Source organism: Mytilus trossulus, chromosome 14 (assembly GCF_036588685.1).
Source record: "Mytilus trossulus isolate FHL-02 chromosome 14, PNRI_Mtr1.1.1.hap1, whole genome shotgun sequence".
Lineage (NCBI taxonomy): Eukaryota > Metazoa > Mollusca > Bivalvia > Mytilida > Mytilidae > Mytilus > Mytilus trossulus.
The window spans coordinates 16,417,551-16,437,563 of record NC_086386.1 but is presented as its reverse complement, the minus strand read 5'-3'; the positions used below and the strand labels follow the sequence as shown (position 1 = coordinate 16,437,563).

Here is a 20,013-nt window from a genome sequence, read left to right as displayed (position 1 = left end):
GTCCATTTTCACTATAGCTAATGCACATTTTTGTTCCGAAGCCAGCTGAAGCCTGCCTCCTGGTGCTGGAATTTCTCACTGTCTTAACCCATTGCCTACCTTGGTCTTTGTTCGGGTTGTTGTCTCTTTGACACATTTCCCATTTCCATTCTCAATTTTGGTTTCTTGTTTACACTGAGGCCATATTTACATATGATATAAACTGTCTGATGTTGAAGACAATATTTTGACCTATATATATCTCTGGTTTATTCATGGCCTTGTTGGATTGCTGTCTCATCATCTAATCATAACTTTAATTACATACGAAATACCAATTAATTTTGCATATATAATGTTATCAACTTTCAACACTGAGTCATGTCTTAGGACCATAAGATATTTAAGTGACATTTAATATGCTAAAAAACCCCTGTCAGTGTGCAGTTTGAACCATGGTTAGAACCATGGTTAACCATGGTCAACCATGGTTGTATGACCAAGGTTGACCATGGTTTGACAAAATTGTTAATTGGCCGACCATGGTTAACCATGGTTTTAATGACCATGGTTGACCATTGTTAGAACCATGGTCAACCATGGTCAACCGTGGTTCCAACCATGGTCAACCGTGGTCCCAACCATGGTCAAACGTGGTTCCAACCATGGTCAACCATGGTTATTAATGAGTCAACCATGGTCAACCATCTCTATTAAACCATGGTTGGCCATTTTACATTCTTGTCAAATCAATCTTCAATTATCTTGAAACAGTTAGTCTACTTGTTATGGAGCCTGTATACTTCTCTTCCTTTTTGTGTCAGGACTACCAACAAATAATAAATTGCATGAAACTCTTTAAAGCTGCCCTTGCAGAAATGTTCATCCATAAAATGCAAAGCAGTTTCCACCTGCAAGAACATAAAATTTTCCACAAAGAATCAATTGTTCTTGATAATTTGTATACAATAACAGATTTTAAGGATAAAAAATGTTTTATCTTCTTTTGCAAATTTTCAATAATAAAAACACCCAACAAAATAAACCTTATGAACATGTTTTTGTTTAAACAAATAATTGTAACCCCCCCCCCTTTTTTTTTGGTTTACCTTTCAAACAAAAGAATGATTGTGTAAATTATTTTACCATTGAAATTAAAAACAATTAAATATAAAATTTATGTTGATATGGATAACTGACACTGACAAAAAAATTTAAAGACCCATTTCAGGTGGCATGTGTTCAATTAATGAAAGCCAAATCAAATACTGTAACAATTTTAACATCTTTTAAACAAAATATCAAACAGATTTCCTGTGAATGTACTTATCTGATAACAAATCTTCTTTACGTGACAACACTGGACATCAAATCCTTCACTTGAATTTTAAAGCGCGAAATAACTTTTGTTCCAAGTCATTTAAATGTTTCGCACTGAGTGAATCATGGTTAACGGTTGGTGATAATAATTGATCATGACGTCGCATGTGTTTCCGGTTGGGGAATAAACATAAACAATAAAGACTAAAGATATCACTCTGAAATGTTTTCAAGTTCTTAAAATATGCCGTATAATGATAAAGAAAGGCAGATTTATGAACTTGAAGAGAAAGTCAGAAATTACGTCTTTGGAAGAAAGAAATACATCGTTAAATGACAGCGTACAACTGTTAAAAAACAAGGAATACTGATCGAAAGTAAGTTCCAACTTCCAGTTTGTAAACGTTTGTAAGTCCCAAATTTGACCCGACTGTAACTAGCATTCTCTGCCACTATAGCTTTACTGCTCAGTTTATGTGTTTTTTTTTAAATGTATAGAGAATATATTGTTATTGAAATAATCATGAAAGGTCACAATTTACCTCTTGGGAAGAAATTAAAAATTGTCAATAACATTGTACCACTGAAAAAACGAGCACGATTTTTTAATATTGAAAGTCTCAAAGTAATTTACAATTTGTTATAAATTCCCATGGGTATAATCCAGATCAATATTTATTCACCATGGTCCAGGTTGTCAAGTTGACCAAGGTCAGGTGCAAGACGATGGTTGTCAAATTGACCATGGTTGATTAGACCATGGTCAACCATGGTCAGATGTCTACCATGGTCACAAACGTGGAAAACCATGGTTAACCATGGTTAAATAGAGCATGGTCAACCATGGTCAGATGTTGACCATGGTCACAATCATGGTTAACCATGGTTAACCATGGTCAACCATGGTTGCATTTTGACAGGGGAAGTAAAGGAATGTTGCACCACTGGAATTAGGTCTTCTCCATAATCCGCTCCCCATCCCCACTCCCCCCCCCTTAAGAACTTTGTTCTATGAGTATTAAACTTGATATTCCGAATTATATGAAGTAGTGCCATATATTTTTTTCATATTGACAAAGAACAATTAGAAATTTTTATGATTTTTATCTGCATTTTTTTCTAATTTTTATATTCATATATAATTTATACTATGAAAACTAGGTCAGATTTATATAACATTGGATAGGTATATAACTATATCACAATAAATCTTTCATTAAAGCTACAATTTTAACAAGTAAATTATACCCCTTATAAAATACCCATCGTCTATTTCAGTTAGACAGTCTGACTCAGGTTAGAGGATAGTGTAGATTTTATGACAAAGTGTGACGAAGGGTCAGGAAGTTAAAGACTTTAGTCAATGGAGTACTCTATAATACTTTAAAAGGATTTAAATCAAATGATTAATCTAGTTCAATTCTATGTAGAACCTAGAAAAACTCATTTATTTTCTATGGTAATAAAGGATAGAAAAGCCTAACCAACAAAAGAGAAAATTAATCATTTACTGATGTTTACAAAATAAATATGGTAGTAGTACCATTTCAAGCTTGTGAAATTTTTGTGGCATTTAACATTGCTGTCCAATATAGTATGTGAACTTTAATAGAAAGATCAAAAATGATTTGTTTTGATAGTGTAGTGCATGGCACAAATCAAACCAGAAAATACCATTTGATGAAACCAAAACATAAATATTTTTATCATGAACAGGTTTTAGAAATACCTGCTGAAAGGAATGCATCATGAAGTTCAGTGTTGGATAAAGGGGAAGGGGGGATACATTTGAATTGGGACATATACCTCCCCCCTCCCCCTGTTATCCCAATCCCTTTTAAAAAAAAGACTGGATCTACCCCTGTAGTTTATCATGTGTACTCTTAATGTGGTCTTCTTCGTCTGCTTCAGAAATTCATTTATAATTTTGTTTTCACATATTTGGACATTTTTGTACCATAGTATTTTCTGGAAACAAAAGGAAAATGCAAACAGCTCTTTATCATGTTAAATTGTGTAATTAGTCCAACTGCTTTTCTTTGGGGACTTTAAAACATGGTGAAAGTATCACCTGCCAGGACCAGTGGATAATTAGTTCACATTTCTGTAGATTTTCTTTCTCTTTAAATGTTACTATATATGTAATCTATTTAATTTACCAAAAATGACCCTAACAGCTATAAAGGGATTAATTCCCTCTCAATCAGTGTCTAATCACAGATCTAGCACAAACTTCATATTATATATGTTTATCTCCAGCAGGGAGTCTTTTTAAGCTGTCCATCTAATATTAACATTCAGAGTCAGTCTGATGACTTTCAAATTGATTTTTGTATTCATGTGAAAAAAATTATTCGGAGTCAGGAGCCTGTAATTGAAGGGTTGTCTTTTATTGATGTATATCATATTTGTTCTTTCATTATTTTGTACACTAATTAGGCCGCTAGTTTTCTCATCTGTCATTTCTGGACAATGCAATATGTTTTGGCTCATTGTTGAAGGAAGAACACTGTGACCTATAATTGTTAATTTCTGTGTCATTTGGTCTCTGTTGGAGAGTTGTTTCAGTGGCAATTGCACCACATCTTGTTTTTTTCATACTAAATAAATAATCCTTGTAGGCTTACTACAGAATTACATGGAAGCAAACCCAATGGGTATTCTTAGAATTTGTGTTTGAAAAGCAATATGCAGTCAAATGTGAGAAAAAGAAGATGGCGACAGAGACATTGAAATGAGATCTTATATTAGAACCACAGATGCACCCCTCTTAAAATATAAATTATCATCAGCTGTTTTGTTGTAAAGACTTATGATATTTGTTATTTCAATAATTGGCATCATTTTACTACTCAGAATTTGATACTTTGTAATTTAAAATGTCAGGAGTGTTTTACAAAACTCAGACCAAAGTTTGCATTTATGAATACCATTAGTTTGTATTTTTACCATAAATTATAAAATTTGTCCGTGCTTGATATGGTAAATAATATTAAACCAGTCAGACAAGCGATGCACATTTGCAGAAAAAGATTAATTGCACTTTATAAAAAGACATTTACAGATGAATAAAGTCGTCTTTATGACGAAAATGTGCAAGATTTGTTATCACAAGTCACAAAAATTGTTTCTATTTCATATCTAGGACAGTTAAATGCCTCTATTGAATTCCTAATCAAATGTATTATATAATGGTGGCAAGAAAGGTGTGAATTGGTGACAAATGACGAGAAAATTATCTTAAATAAATAGGTGTATTGCAAACAAAAAAGGTTGACGATGTTATGATTGAGCTTTTTATAACCTTACACTGTTGACAAATGATAATAAAGAGGAATAATATATGATCACACACCAGGGGGTCTGGTACATGTTTAGTCCACCCAAATTATCCCCATATTTACTTGTCCTTAGAACAGTAAGGCTAACGTAAAGAAAAATAACTATCCTGGGGGTAATGGAGTGTTCTTTACGTAAATAATTATACTGGCGAGGGATTTTTTAGAGTACTATTTTAACGAACTTGAAACAACTCATGGTTAGTAATAAAACTATATCTATTAACTTTGAAGATTTAATATTGTATGATATTGAAGGTAAAATTACTCAAGCGTTACAGCTGAGTACCTGTATAACAGGTAGATATTAATTATAATAATTTTATCATTTACCTTTCAAAGTTCTTGGGATGTGACCTGGATTTTTACCCATGTTTAAATTGAGTGAGATCAATTACTATGTAGTATTTTTTGGATGTTTACAAACAAGGAAACAGATCTTTGTCCTAATTTAAAAGGTAATTTCTTTCTCTTTATTTTATTTGAACTAAAAATTATATAAAGAGCTGTTGAATCATATATTTTGAATTTATATGAATTCTTTTATGTTCCAAAAACAAGAAACTAATACATTCTCATATTGGTCCAAGTCCAAAATAAGCATGCTATAAAAGATGAACATTCTTCTATTTATTAGATTTATCTACATCTTGATTTTATTATTTGAATGTGTTAAAGTTAGATATGAAGATAAATTAAAACAGAACCAATAAATATTTTTATTTTATGATTGTCAGATTTAAGATTTTACTAATCTTTTTATACTGTAACCTGTCCTTATATTTACGTCTTTGATATTATAAAGCCCTGTTGGTGTTATACTTGTTCTCTAGACAGGGGGTACAAAAAACTTAAATTTTCAAAAATACAAATGAATCGTGATATTGGGAATTAAGAAATATTTTTTAATAGTTCATAACTAGATTGTTATATCTTACAATAATACCATACACATTTAAACCCTGGATTTTGATTGATTGAAAGTAAGCCTATGTTTTTTTTTTTTTTAATTCATAAGGATGAATATTCTTTACATTTCACCATTGCCTGAGTAAATATGCGAAAGGATTATGCCTTTTTAACCCTCTCCCCCATGTTATTTGCCAAAACATCGGGAATTATCTTTATGGAGATGCTTTATATGAGGCTGTGTTTGTATATCTTGAAGCAAAAGAATCCAGGGCCTTCAAAATTTTACTCCATAACAATGCCTTTCGACGCCTGTGTAGTACCTCAGTTGAAATCTATGACTGAAATGTCTGCATCAGACTTAATCAAATTTGTATCCAATATGGAAAGGGTATTCACAAGAATATCTGACTTAAATTTATTTTTATGCAAAAAACATATTTCTATTGAGTAAAGGGTTAAGATAACAATTTCTATTGATATTCTGTGTATATACAAACATTTATTACATATCATGGAGGCATATTTTTGGAAAATACCAATCTTGACAATAAAATTTTTCTCAAGGCTCAGGAAATTTTGACTCCACCTCCCCCTCCCTGAATGGGATGAATGTGATGTTCAATACTAAACAATGTTAAACATCATCAAGCTACCTAAAGACATTAAACTTAAGTTTTCCATGAAATTGTCCAACCATCCAATGGACCTAGTTGAGAAAGTAAAAATGAGATATAGATATAAATTGTTTATACAGCAATTAGAAGCTTAATTAAAATAAAAATCTTTCATAATTCTGTAACATTGCAAATATGCCTGGTTTGGGTTGCAGACTCTTGAGTCTCCTGCTTTTCTGTGAGCACAAAATTATTGGAGTCTATAATGGCATTAGTTTGTCAGCTTTGTTGAGGGGGAATAGGACTTTTATTGGGACTCAGGGATTGGGTGTTTTTAAGCTCAGGATTTCGGGATTGACACTTTAATTCGGGATCTGGGAATTTTTTTTTTCGGATGTCGGGATTTCAATTTATTTAAATTTTGGGACCTCTAAATTTCATGTTTTTAAGCCCAGGATTTCGTGATTAGGACCCCCTCTTTTCTGTGAGCACAAAATTGTTGTAGTCTATTATGGTATTTTTTTGTCATCTTTGTTGTGTTCTTCTTATTCATAATAACTCTAGGTATGTTTTACCAATCCTTCTTCAGAAGATTAGTATCGTAAATTTTGGAAATTTATTTGTAAAACTAAGACAGAAAGTACTGGTATTAAGGTAGCCTTAAGCTTCGCAGTAAAGTCTTTGGGAAAGGCCCTATGGAAGAATTTTTAGTGAAGGATTGTAGTATTGACCCAACTTACTGATCCTTAAGTAATGACATTAGTAATCTCATTCATTTAAATGTTAAATATTTTCGTTGTATTTTGTGTGACATTAAATTGTTTTTTAGTGGTTTAAATATCATTTATTACTCAAATATTTTCTTTAAAAGAGGATTCATTTAACAGTTTTTAATAACACATAATTAAAAAAATGAATATGAGTTTGCACTCATTTTATTAATTTTTTCAGTAATTTAATGGTTTTATGTAATGATACAATTGTGTTGGCACAGCCAATAAATTGAAATTTGAGAACAAAGATGGTATTATTCACTGGACAAATATTTTAGTTTTAATGAATTTTTAATGACAGCCATAATTCTACAACTTACTGTATAAGAAAAATTTGGGTAGGGTTGTCAAATCCCAACTTAACAGTAACCACCCAGATTTACAGGCTTTTATAAAAAATAAAATAAAGCATTAATTTTTAGCGCTGGGTTCATCAACATAAAATACCCACAAATTGCTTCTTTACACCTCAGCCGAGCATCATAAAATGTTCATACCCATTACTGATCACTAACCTATCATTTGTTAATCAAATTGATTTTGAAGGCTGCTGTTTAATTTAGGACAGAGTAACCCACACCTGACAGAGCACACCTGATATTAAATACCCATTCATTACCTGTCTTATATCATGTGTCCTGGTGAATAGGTAAGGTCCAGTCATTTAATGAAATTGTTGATTTATCATTCGAAAATAGCCAGGTTTAATGATTATATGAAATAAGTATATTGCTTAACTAACAAAATTTGGCAGAACTTTTACTTGATCCAAAGTCATTTATGTTAAATTCATAGTGGATATCTTTGTGCTTCCATGTTAGACCATGGTACATCACTTTCTTTAACTGTTGGCCATGACATTGACAGTGACTTAAAGGTCAAGGTTGCATCCAGTAAAATTGAAAATGGAAATGGGGAATGTGTCAAAGAGACAACACCCAATTATAGAACAGGCAACAGCACCAATAGGTCTTCAATGCAGCGATAACTCCTGCAATTGGAGGTGTCCTTCAGCTTGCCACTAAACAAAGAAATATATATACTAGTTAAAAATCATACAAGACTAACAAAGGCCAGAGGCTCCTGGCTTGGGACAGGCTCAAAAATGTGGTGGGGCTAAACTATTTTTTTGAGATCCAGTGTATACATGTATAAAAATTATGTTTAAACAATCGTTTGTTTTTTTTGGACTCCATCTAGTAATTCTAACTGAAGTTATCAGTTATCAGTTAATGTCTTTTCAAAGCCTATAAATAAAGTAAGAATGGAAACCCAGAATGTGTCAAGAGACAGCAACCTGTCCAAGAGAAAATGACATTTTCACTAGAATGCAATTAAATTATTCTACCCAAAACAGCAAAAAATAGTGATTTGTTGAAGTGAATTTAATTTCTGTTATGGCAACTTCTGAACATATTCATTCTCCTATGGTAACGTACTTTTAATCGAATTGACTTGATTTGGGCTCAGGATTTGGGCTTGACTTCAAAGTTTGTTCAGTAAACACAGTTTTTGTTTGGTTTATTTTTCATTGAATTCCACTTTTTCTGGTTTGTTTATCTATTTACCTGTGAAATTAACCAGGTGTATTTTGATATTATTTCTTTGATCTACATGTTAGAACATCTTGAGTTTGAACTTTGACCTATTGTTTACTTAGATCTGTATTTAAGTATGGCTATAATACAGGAAATTGGCTACACTGTTATCAAATCCTCATTGAATTCAACAAGCAGCAGTAGTTGGTTAGGTAACTTGGGAATGATGGAAGTAATAACAAGATATACAAAATCATAGATACTTTATATTGTTGGATACAGAGATCTGCATAGATACTTTTGCCATGATGTGCAAGAATTGTAAAAACTTTGTCATGATGATGTGTTAGGTTTTTGAAGATCTTTTTTGTCATGATCAAGTGTTTAAAAACTTGACATTTCTGGGCAGACACCTTTGCCTTTTTGAAAGAAAGTTTAACTGGTTTCAAAATGTAATACATAGTAATTTTGGACACCTTTTATGAATTTGAACATAAAACTTATGGTTCTCAACAATTTACAATTCTGCTTTCAACTCTTAAGAACTTGGCCTGAACATGCATGATTTTTTGATTGAGTTAAGTCTGCTAATTGATATTTTATCGTATGTTTTTATATGTTGTGATGTTATGCTATTGTTTCAGAAAAAGGGAGAAGGTTTGGGCCCATTAAAACGTTTAATCCCGCTGCAAATGTTTGCACCTGTCCTAAGTCAGGAATCTGATGTACAGTAGTTGTCGTTTGTTTATGTAATATATACGTGTTTCTCGTTTCTCGTTTTGTTTATATAGATTAGACCGTTGGTTTTCCCATTTGAATGGTTTTACACTAGTAATTTTGGGGCCCTTTATAGCTTGTTGTTCGGTGTGAGCCAAGGCTCCGTGTTGAAGGCCGTACTTTAACCTATAATGGTTTACTTTTTAAATTGTTATTTGGATGGAGAGTTGTCTCATTGGCACTCACACCACATCTTCCTATATCTATGAACTATTTGCCACTGGATGTTTAGTAACAATCAATCAATCAATCATAGATAATGACAGTTCAATTGAGAACATTTTCAAAGGCCTTAAATTTTTATCAGATTTTGATTTTATATCATAACTATTTAGCTATTTTTGGATCAAATAGCTACTATGTACCAAACCATTCATGAATTTGGACAAATTCTCAGCTGACATGTGGATTACTGAAACTGATTTGTCTGTCCTATAAACTAACTGATTAAAGGCTATTAAAACCTAATTATAGACAAATGGTGAGATTTTTTGTCATGTTTAATGATTTTATATTAGATGGACAGTCCTGGGAATTCTAGTCAATCTGACTAATTCCCTCTACTAGATATTAATGTTGGCATTAGTAGTTGTCAGTAACTTATCTGTGTTTAGTTTGTCCTTCAATGGTCTGGTTACCTCAGTTGTATTGAAGATATACAATATGGCTGTCCATGTTTGCCTACATGCATAGGAGAACTGAACACTAGTAAACATTGTGATTTCTTTCTGCTATCTTTTATCATTTTCTATTCACATCTTCTTTTGTTGACTAATAAATCAAGGTCTAGAAGGGGGTGGGGTGGGTTTTTTTTTGTATTCAATATTTATTTTGCCTGTTATTCTCTTCCTTAAATGTGTCAGCACTCTTTTTTAGGTCAATTTTGGGTCTTTTTTTAAGAGGACCTTTTCTTCTCTTTTCATTTTGTTGGTCCATTACAAAAATGGCTCAATGCTCTTTTTTTAATAGATTCTCTTGCATCTAATAGTTTTAATAGCACCAGTGTGTGGGATTTGTTATATATAAACTAGGAGTAAATCCATGAAGACTCACATTTAGGGATATCATTTATGTGAAACAAGAAGGGCTTAATTTAAAATTCTGTTATATTATACATGTTAATAAAAAAATACCATGTTTATCTCTTTATTACATGTAATTCAAATTCCTATGATCAATTGAATACCAGCAAATATAATAGCGTTCATTTCAGAATGTTAAAACATAAACAAATTACAAATCAATGTAAAATATTTGGATACCTGAAATACATTTCCTGTCTGAATTATTAATTGTATATCTATATAAAATGAAGACCCCATGCTTACTTAATGATGTAAGCAATTTATCAGTCTTGGATTTCACAGTGGTATTGACAGTTAAACAATATTATAGAATTAAAATTCTGTTATAAAACTACTTTAATATTCATTTAAACTATATAAAAGCCAGCAGGAGTTATTATCATTGTTGCAAAATTTGTTATCGATATTGATGCTGTAATTAAAAACCAGTCACTGAAAGCTTTGGTTAATTGAAATTTTGTTTGTTAATGACCATGCATATCATTTTAATGGAAATTTCTAATCAAATTCACAGTTTATATGCATACATGTTTAATATGCATTTAAGAATTCAAAAGTTATTGAACAAAGCATACTAAAAGTTATAGAATAACATATCATACGTTTTGTTCATAGTTATAAAAAAACATCATATGCTTTGTTCATAATTATTTTCATCTTCTATCCATTACATAACTGTTTGCAGGTTATTTTTTAAATTCTTGAACGTTTTCACAAATTGATTTTGACGGAAATGAAATTTTACAGGTTTTCTAGAAACCATTGGGATCCTTTTCTAATTTCTTTTACTGGTCATAAAAAAATGCTCATGGATGTTACTGCTGATATAGAAATTACTCATTTATTGGAAGGGTTTGATTTGTCAAGCCTGTATACTTGATATACATACAAATGAGAATTCTACAGTGAAGGTATCAAAAACACACATTTTCATTGACTTAGAAGGATTAAACATTTATTAATACTATGTTAAAGTCTACGGTGTAAAATAAAAATTATTTTAAAAATTGTATTATTTGAATTAGAGTTATCTCCCTTATTATACTTTTTTTTTTCTTCTTCTTCTTCAGAATTTGATGCCCTATCAAAATGGAAGAGAAAACAGATCACTATTGTTACCATCATTTAGTCAAGAATATGAAGACGTTGAAGATGCTGATGATCCATGGGAGAAACGGTCAGAGTCCTCCTTCCCACCACCTGTAGAAAAAATTGAGAAAATAATAAGTTCAACTTTAAAAAACAACAGAGGATTACAAAGATCTTTGACTTCTCCTAATTTTTCTACAGGTAGAAATGGTATTGACAGATCTAAATACCAGAGAAGTAAAACTTCAATGAATAGCATGGAAGGGGAGGTTTTCTATGGTAGTGATCAGACAAATATTGACATGAAGAATGATGAATTATTTATAAGTGAAAGTGACATTTATAAGTCTGTTTGTAGACCAAAGAGGGCCCGGAGTCATTCAACTACTGGTATTCAGACATCAATAGATGAAAACTTTAACTTTTTGTGCAGTGAAGATAAAGGGTCAAGTTGTCTGTCAATACCAAACTATGTAACAATAGGGACAAATACAACAGACTCACTAAAACGACCAAAGAAGAAAGGAAAAATTGAAGGAAAACCATCAGAAAATTGTGTTCAGTGTGAAAATAAAACTGAAAACAGATTATCTGCTACAAAACCTAATAGTTTTCCTGAAAAACTTCAAAGTGTTCATCTTTCTAATTTTATGAATGATGAATCCCCAGAAATGCAAATGGTTGTCAACGCTACCAGTCCTGTTATAAACCGTCGAAATAGAAACCGTGACAAGCTGAAGTTGGGGTCGCATAGTTTTCGAAATAGACCTCTTCCTGATCCAAGCAGTCTTCAAATTGAAACTGCAAAAACTCTTCCTGAAGTGGTTATCCCACAACAGGAAATTAGTAGTGTTCATAACAGTAGTGATATATCTCTCAAAATTGAGGACAAATCAAAACATTCCAAAGACTCTACAGTGAAAGAGGGGAAAAAAGGGAAAGGACTTGTTAGATCGAAATCAAAAAAGAAAAATAAGACAAATATTGAAAAAAGTGCTATTGATTCTTTTGATAAAGAAAATTCAAATATTGATATTAGTTCAAAGGGTTGTGCAATAGATGATATTAATTCAAAAGAATACAAATTAATGAAAAAAGAACTAGCTCAAACATGGCATGGCATCAGCAGTAAAAGATGGAAAAAGTTTTATTCACCTGTTGCTCAGGCTGTTTGGAATGACCTTGAAGGGAAGATGGAAGGTGAAAATAAACCTCTGACTCAAAAAGAGGAGGACAATTTGAAACTGGGATCCAGTACAATGCCAACTAAGACATTGTTAGACACAATGCATAAGAAATACTGTGCCTATCAGTATAAAGATACTCTAAAACTCCCTTCACCAGACGACCTTGTCATGCACTTGAAACTGAAATCAAGTCCTCCACCTCCAGATAGGATGAAGTCAAAGGAATGGATAATGAGACACTATGTAATCCCACCAGGGAAAGGTGCTATATCTACTCCATCTAGTCCAGAACAGGCCAAGAAAAGGTGGATGTATAATGAAAGGGAGACAACTCAAGCTGAATCTTTTGAACTTGAGAGGAAGATAGAGAAAACTTCACCTGAATTATCAGAGCAGGAGAATGAGGTAACTTATAATTGTTAATAGTTCACACAAAATCGATTTCTTTTTCAAAATCATTATCAGATTTCCTCAAATTTGCTAGAAATTGAACATGCCATGGAGACTATTGTTTTTTTTATAAAACTGCAAGGTATTTAAAAAAAAAATGAAATGTCTAGTCTCTTCAGTAATATTTTTTAGTATTTGAAGTTTTCATGTGGCTCTGACATCTGAAATTGCTTGAATATAAATGTTTTATAAACTTTTCCCTCTTGTGACTGATTCAGTTGGATTGGCTATTTATTTTAATCACGCCATAAAAATTGCAGACTATGTTTGACTGTTGTTTGAGTTCAAACATTTTTGCAGATGTTGTTGCCCTTCGTTGGCTTGGACAAGATTGCTTGATATATCACTTATGAAAAAAATCTTGAATCTCAAGGGAAGGGTTGGACCAATTCAAGTGTATATTTATCCAATGCTCCTGCTATAAGGGGACATTATAAAGCACCCTCATATAATGTATATTTTTCGGTCTGCATACTGAAATGTATCATACTGTGCCACTAGCATTTTAAAGTTAAATTTTACTGTTAGTTTGGCATATTGTTTCAGCTCTTAAAATAAAAGTCATATTTGTAGTTAACCTAAAAATAATTCAAAATGTCATTTACAGTGTTTATATTTTGTGTTTTTTAAGCCTGAAGTTAAATATGTATTGCTACGGTAACCTGTTACAGTATTTAGTTTATGATCACCACGATCAAAGGAAAAATATAATATCCCCTAGCTGCAGACTTCTGTAATAAAATTGACATTCAAGCAAAAATAAAATACATAGAAAACTGTTCCTTAAGGTGTACTGGCTGTATGAGGATATATGATGTATGTTACATTAAAATAAGCATGTTATAGGGAAGTCTTAATTCTGGATGATTAGACCATACTTATCAAAATGGGGAAGAAGGCAAGTTTATTTTTACATTTAAAATTTTATAACTTAATCATATATTATTTTTTTACTTAAGGATGTTCGCCTCGGAGGAGCCAAAAATTTCTAGAATTAAACTTTTTTTCTTAACCTGATATTTGGGTTTATAAGACTGTAACAAAATAATTGGTAAAGAAAAAAACATATGGTGGTGCACTTCTTTTTTTGCTATGACTCTTTGAAAATGCCCAATTTTGATGATTTTCCCATTTTTCATCCATTTTTACCTATATTTAGGCTAGTATCGTGAAAAAAAATCACAGTTCTACAATTAAACTTTTTTTCATACTTTCTATAAAGATGAAGTGGACCAATCTGAATTTTTGTATCCCTTGCCCATTTTCTCAAAATTTTGGCTAAAATACTGACTTGATAGATCGAAAAATTTAAAACTGGATTACTCAAAAACCATTCATTGTAAGTACACAATTTTTTCACAGAGTTATGTTTGATTATAATATTTAAAAAATCCATTGATATTTTCAACTTGTACAACATGCTTTCGAAATTATTCAAGAACGAGATTTCAATGAGACTGAAAAGTCAGAGGAATACATCCTTAATAAACGAAATAATTCATTAAAAATGTGGATAATAAAATCTCGTAATTAATGTTGAAAACTTTTTTATGATTTTATTTTTACCAAAACATAGTGATTAATACTCCAATTTCAGAAATGATAGTGAAGTTTTTATAAATGTGTAAATTGTGTCTAAGCGAGTATTGCAATAATAAGAATTGGTCAACTGTTTCAGTCGATTGCTGATTCCATTTCACAACACCTTGAAATTTATATTTTGATGGAAGCAAATTTAAGATTAAAAAGATTAGATTACAACTAATTTAATGCCTGAAAATTTATAAAATTACCATTTTCGTATTAATAAACTGGTCGGGGAAAATTTAAAAGAAACATAATGCAGGGGAAATAACTCAATTTAATATCCTATACTGCTGTATTGAAAAATACCTAATCACTGGTCAACTAGGTCAGTTTGATAAAGTGTGAATACACGTGTCATGTCAGCATTTAATAATGGTAAATAAAGAATTATGAAAATTAATTAAGAATACATGCCTGTTTTAATCACAGAAATTTTGTTTATTTGTTATTAACCCTTGAAGCATTTATGAATTTGCCTGAATTTTTGTTTTAATTTTCTAAATTATTTCTCACCTATCCTGACAGCTTATGGTTTGGATGTGGCTTGTATAACAAATTATAGAGATCTTTTATTTATAATATAACAGCAGATATATTGTTATTTTTTCAAAAGAAAAAGATGAAATGCATATATTGTATATCAAAGTACATCAGTGCAGCTTATTTTTTTTAATTTCCTGTACTATTAAAATATTTTTTAAACTGAAAGATTTACAATTTCCTCATCATTGAAAGATTATAAAGGAGGGGACCACAGAGAATGATACTCATTTATCATGTGATAATATACTATTTCCTCATCTAAAAAAATGCTTTGAAATAAAAACCAAAGTGATAATATTCTCTTTGTAATTTAATGATTCGGTTACAGATATGTGCAAGTGATCAAGTTTACTTCTTCAAAAAGATAATTATGTTTTTGTATAAAAGTAAATATTTGTGGCCAGAAGCTGCTGAGATGAGTAGATTGAATCATACAAACAATATCATTATTATGTTAATTTAAGATCATTAAAATTGATATCAAAATGACTCATTATAAATGATGCACTTTTAAATAACAAGTCACTGTTGATATTCATTCGATTTCATAGTAAGTAAAACATGCACTTAAAGGAACAGTTAAGTATAATGTAGGCTTATGACAAAAAATCACTTCCAAAGTATGAGAATTTTTCAGGACCTGCAATGGCTTTTAAGTTAACAACAATAGTTTTCCAAAAAATAAGACGTAATTGGTTTTAGGACAAGTGTAGGGCTAACTGTAAATTTAAAAAAAACACCAAAAAATGTTGAACTTGGCCAGGCATTCATGGTCTTGTCCTTAGTTGGGAACCTCAACAATGGTTGACTTTTGTTACAAGTATAATGTTTTCTGTCATTTTTGTGAATTTGATATTGATGTCAAACCTTTGAAAGGCTCATTAAAGTTATTTACCTCCCAACTTTTAAAGTCTAATTGAGGCCAATTGTATAGGTGACTATTGAACACCATATGTTGACCTCTAAATGTCTTTGGTGTCAAGTCTTCTTAGAGTATACCCACATCTCATGTTATTCTTAAGCTATTACAACATGCAAAATGTAAGTTTTGGTAAAGATTAAAGTTAAATTTACCCAGTGTAAACATGCTTTGAAGGGCTTTGCAAAACTGTTGACAATCTGAATTGTGGACTGTTTTTACAAATATAAAAAAAAAAACACATTTTTATTAGTCAGTCCTCATACTTAGGGTCAGGGAAAGTAAAAACACTTTGAAAAAGCTGCAGCACATTTTAATTGCCAGCTCAGGGTAGTTTTATCAAGACACTGGTCTTACAATATACATTTACATAATGCATAATCTTAGGTATGCATATTTATGAAGTCTGTTACACTTTATTGTTGCATTTTAATTCTGAGAATTCCCCCCCAAAAAAGCGAATGTACACAATTTTTTTAAACTTTCTTATTTCATTTTGAAAGGCAAAGAAAGGGTATTAAATTTACTTTTAGAAAAATTGGCTCAATTTTATGGAACAGAAATAAAATATCTGTTTCATATACATGATATATAGATGTGTATTGTAGAGGAGCCTAATCAATTAAATGTTTGTAAGACAGAAAACAATTTAAACACAAGAATGTTTTGTGCACCTTGACCAAATCAATACTAAAGAGCTTTGTTACCCAGGGTTGCCACCCTTGAATTAAATGGATCAATCCCGTTCAGGTGAAAACTTTGATAAAACCAGAGTTTCTTACCTAGTTTATCTTGGTTTTTAAGAGATTTTATCTCAGGATCTAGTAAACTTTCGTAGTTTGTTTGTTATTAAATAGAAAGGCGGTCAGTGTGTTTGGACAATAATGTGATGGTCATTTGTCCTAGTTTTTCAAATTGAAACAAAAATTTAAACTTGTTGCCCCAGATCATGGCCATGTGACACAATTATTTTGGAGTTATATGGAACTAACAGTTTACAAATCGTAAAAATGGATGATGACAGTTTAACCGATTTATGTTACGTCTTCCGATCACTGTCTTTCATATTCACACCAACAAAGAAAAAGTTGCAAGTAAGTTTTATTGTTGTTTTTTTCACCTTGTCACATACCTTACTTACCTGATTGATCAGGTAAATTAGTTTGATTACTATTATCTGTCATTATTTAATCACTGAACATTAAGTCACACTATTCAATAGTAAATGACATTTTATTAACACTACTGTTGTGAAATTAAGTGAACAATAGGATTGTAATATTGTCATTGAGAAGAAAATAATAGAAAATGTCAGGTGAGCTATAACAGTTCAAAGCCTATCAAAATAACTGGTGTGACAGATAGTGAAGAAAGTTTTTTATTTGGAATGGAGTGATTATTTTTATGGATGTTTATGATAGGTCTTTTGAAGGTAAATTTACTTTTCCTCTAGGTTTTTTTACTGCACATTTTAGATGAAAGTTATGTTATTTAGTTATTGTATATCTTCAGTTTACTCAAAATTGTAAAATAGAATTATATTGAACAATGTAGGTTTTTCCTGTGAATAAGTTTGGGAACATCATTGGTTGTACCTTGAATTTGATATTTACAATACAGATTATCTTTATATTAGGAATTGGGGTAGAATTTGCATCTAAAAAGTTTAATTAGAGAACAATATTATCTGTAGGATATGTCTAAAAAGTGATTTTTTACTTAAATCTTTTTCCCTTTTATGGCTTAATTTTAAGCAAGATTTATCTCTTTGAAAGTCTTTATTACTGTGGGAATATATTTGCACAAAGGAAACCTTGAAAAAGTTCCTGCATTTCCTTAATAATTTTTATAGCATAGAATCTCTAACTCCTCTCCCCCAATTTTTTTTCCATATTTGTGTGAAACACTTGCTTTTACAACATTTAGATTTATCTGTTTTTAAACCTTAAATTTTTGACCTGAAATAAAATGTCTTCTAATTAGTTATGTAGCTGTCCACTCTACAGTTTTTTTTTAATTTCACAGGTAAGGCAGCAATGTCCGGTTTATTGCCATTAAAATAAATGACGGATTGAATTTGTCTTTCTTTCTCTGTATTGTGTGTTCTCATTGTTTCAAGTCTGAAGATTCCAGTTGCCCTTGTTTATACTCTCAGCGAAGATATGGAACAAATCAGTTCTAATTTCGTCTCTTGTATACAGTTTTGTTGTATAAATGGTCAAAACTGTTTATGTCTTCAAGTGAGGTGTTGATAATATTTATACAATTAAAATTCCGTTAGACGCACTCTATTGGTTCGATACAATGTCACAGTGTCCTGAAAGATCAAGGTATCCTAGTTTTGTCATGGACTGATGTTTGTAGTTCACGACCATGTGACCCATTGTTTGAATCTTCAAATTAACAGGTACCCTCTATGACATTACTGACAATATTTTCATAGGTTTTACTACTAAGATTAAATATTTTTAAATAAATCTCTTTTTGTCATTATGATATTGACTATGTGAAGTACATTTTAAGAGGATATTTAGATCTTAAAATGTGTCAATATTTTATATATTTGTAATGATTATTTATAATATTACGTAACTTTATTGGAGTTTTAAATTTTGACACCTCTTCAGTTTTCTAAGCTAGAAAATCTCAGTTCTTAGTGTATTCTGAAAGCTGGAGATTTGGCTTTTTAAGAGAGTGTCAAAATATGACTTCACAATTGCAAGTCATGGCACTTTGTCCATTGGTCTTTATGGATATTTCAAGAGTCTCATTTGTATTTATGACAAATCTCCTTATCTTTATTATGATCTTATTATTTTGTATCACAGCATGATAAAAGATCTTTAAAATAACTTGGTTTTCTCAATCACATATAGTCTTATATGCTTAGTTTGGCAAAACTATGAAACAATATCCACGAAAATGCAAGTCTCAATCAACAGAAATTGGTACCCACTAAAATAAATGAATCAACAGTACCTGTCTTAAGTTATTAGATAAACATTCCTGTGGATGTTTCTAGTCTGCATATAGGGGAAAAAAAGGGGGGGATTGGAGTAGTTTTGTCCCTATAGGTTTAGAGGGGTGTTAAAGTCTTTTTATTCTTTGTGAGATAATTTTTACAGCTTTAAAAGTTCAGCCTCCCTCATTCCTCTTTTTATTTTTCATTTTTTCATTTTCAACACCTATTGTTTAACAATGTTCTGAATTGTTTATAGCACAGATCTCTTCAACAATAGTTGGCTGACTAGTTTTTACTATTTCTGGAATGTTATAGTTTATAAAAAGATCTGCCGATACTTGTCTGTTTACCAAAGAGGAACATTGACGTACATTCTCTTTCATTTTATTGACAGTTTTCAAATCGTTATTAATATTTTTGTCATTATTTTTCAAAACAAGAAGTTATAAACCTTTTGTATATATATAAAGTCATGTTCGGATACATTCCAGCACAGAAAAACCTATTTGCTTTAAACACTATGTCAATATTGGTCTCAGAATTGTAAGGTGGATTCACTTGGTACAGTATAATAGATTAAGCCGGGTTGGTATTTGAGAACATTGAAAATGAATACCAAATAGAAATCTTTGTTTGCATGAACATTCTTATACAAAATCAACAGTTCAGAGCAAAAAAATAGTCTCAAAACATGTGCATGAAGTCGAATGTCCTTTAAAATGTTGAACTCTGAAGGTGTCAAAAGTTTTATATTGTAACGTAAGCTTAATATTCACAAATCTGCAGTAAACCTGCTTAAACAAATGTCATTTAAATATAGCTTTCAAAATAAAATATTTATAATCTGATTTTATACACAGTATGCTTTTTTATTGAACTTTGCATTAAACTTTTAAGATCTATGAAATAATCTTAATGTTTTGCAAGACTAATTTCAGAT

At 31.0% G+C, this 20,013-nt stretch overlaps 1 protein-coding gene across 4 annotated transcripts in view; it reads left to right on the top strand.

The window, feature by feature from the left end:
- LOC134696665 (rho GTPase-activating protein 7-like) overlaps positions 1 to 20,013 on the top strand; it is a 118,097-nt gene that overhangs the window by 41,637 nt on the left and 56,447 nt on the right. For 3 of the 4 annotated variants that reach the window (XM_063558581.1, XM_063558580.1, XM_063558582.1), the window contains one exon: positions 11,407 to 13,017. In XM_063558581.1, the coding sequence (XP_063414651.1) occupies positions 11,407 to 13,017 (1,611 nt within the window). Of the gene's footprint in view, positions 1 to 4,993; positions 5,096 to 11,406; positions 13,018 to 20,013 lie in introns of those variants that run through there. The other variant, XM_063558583.1, reaches the window with a different exon arrangement.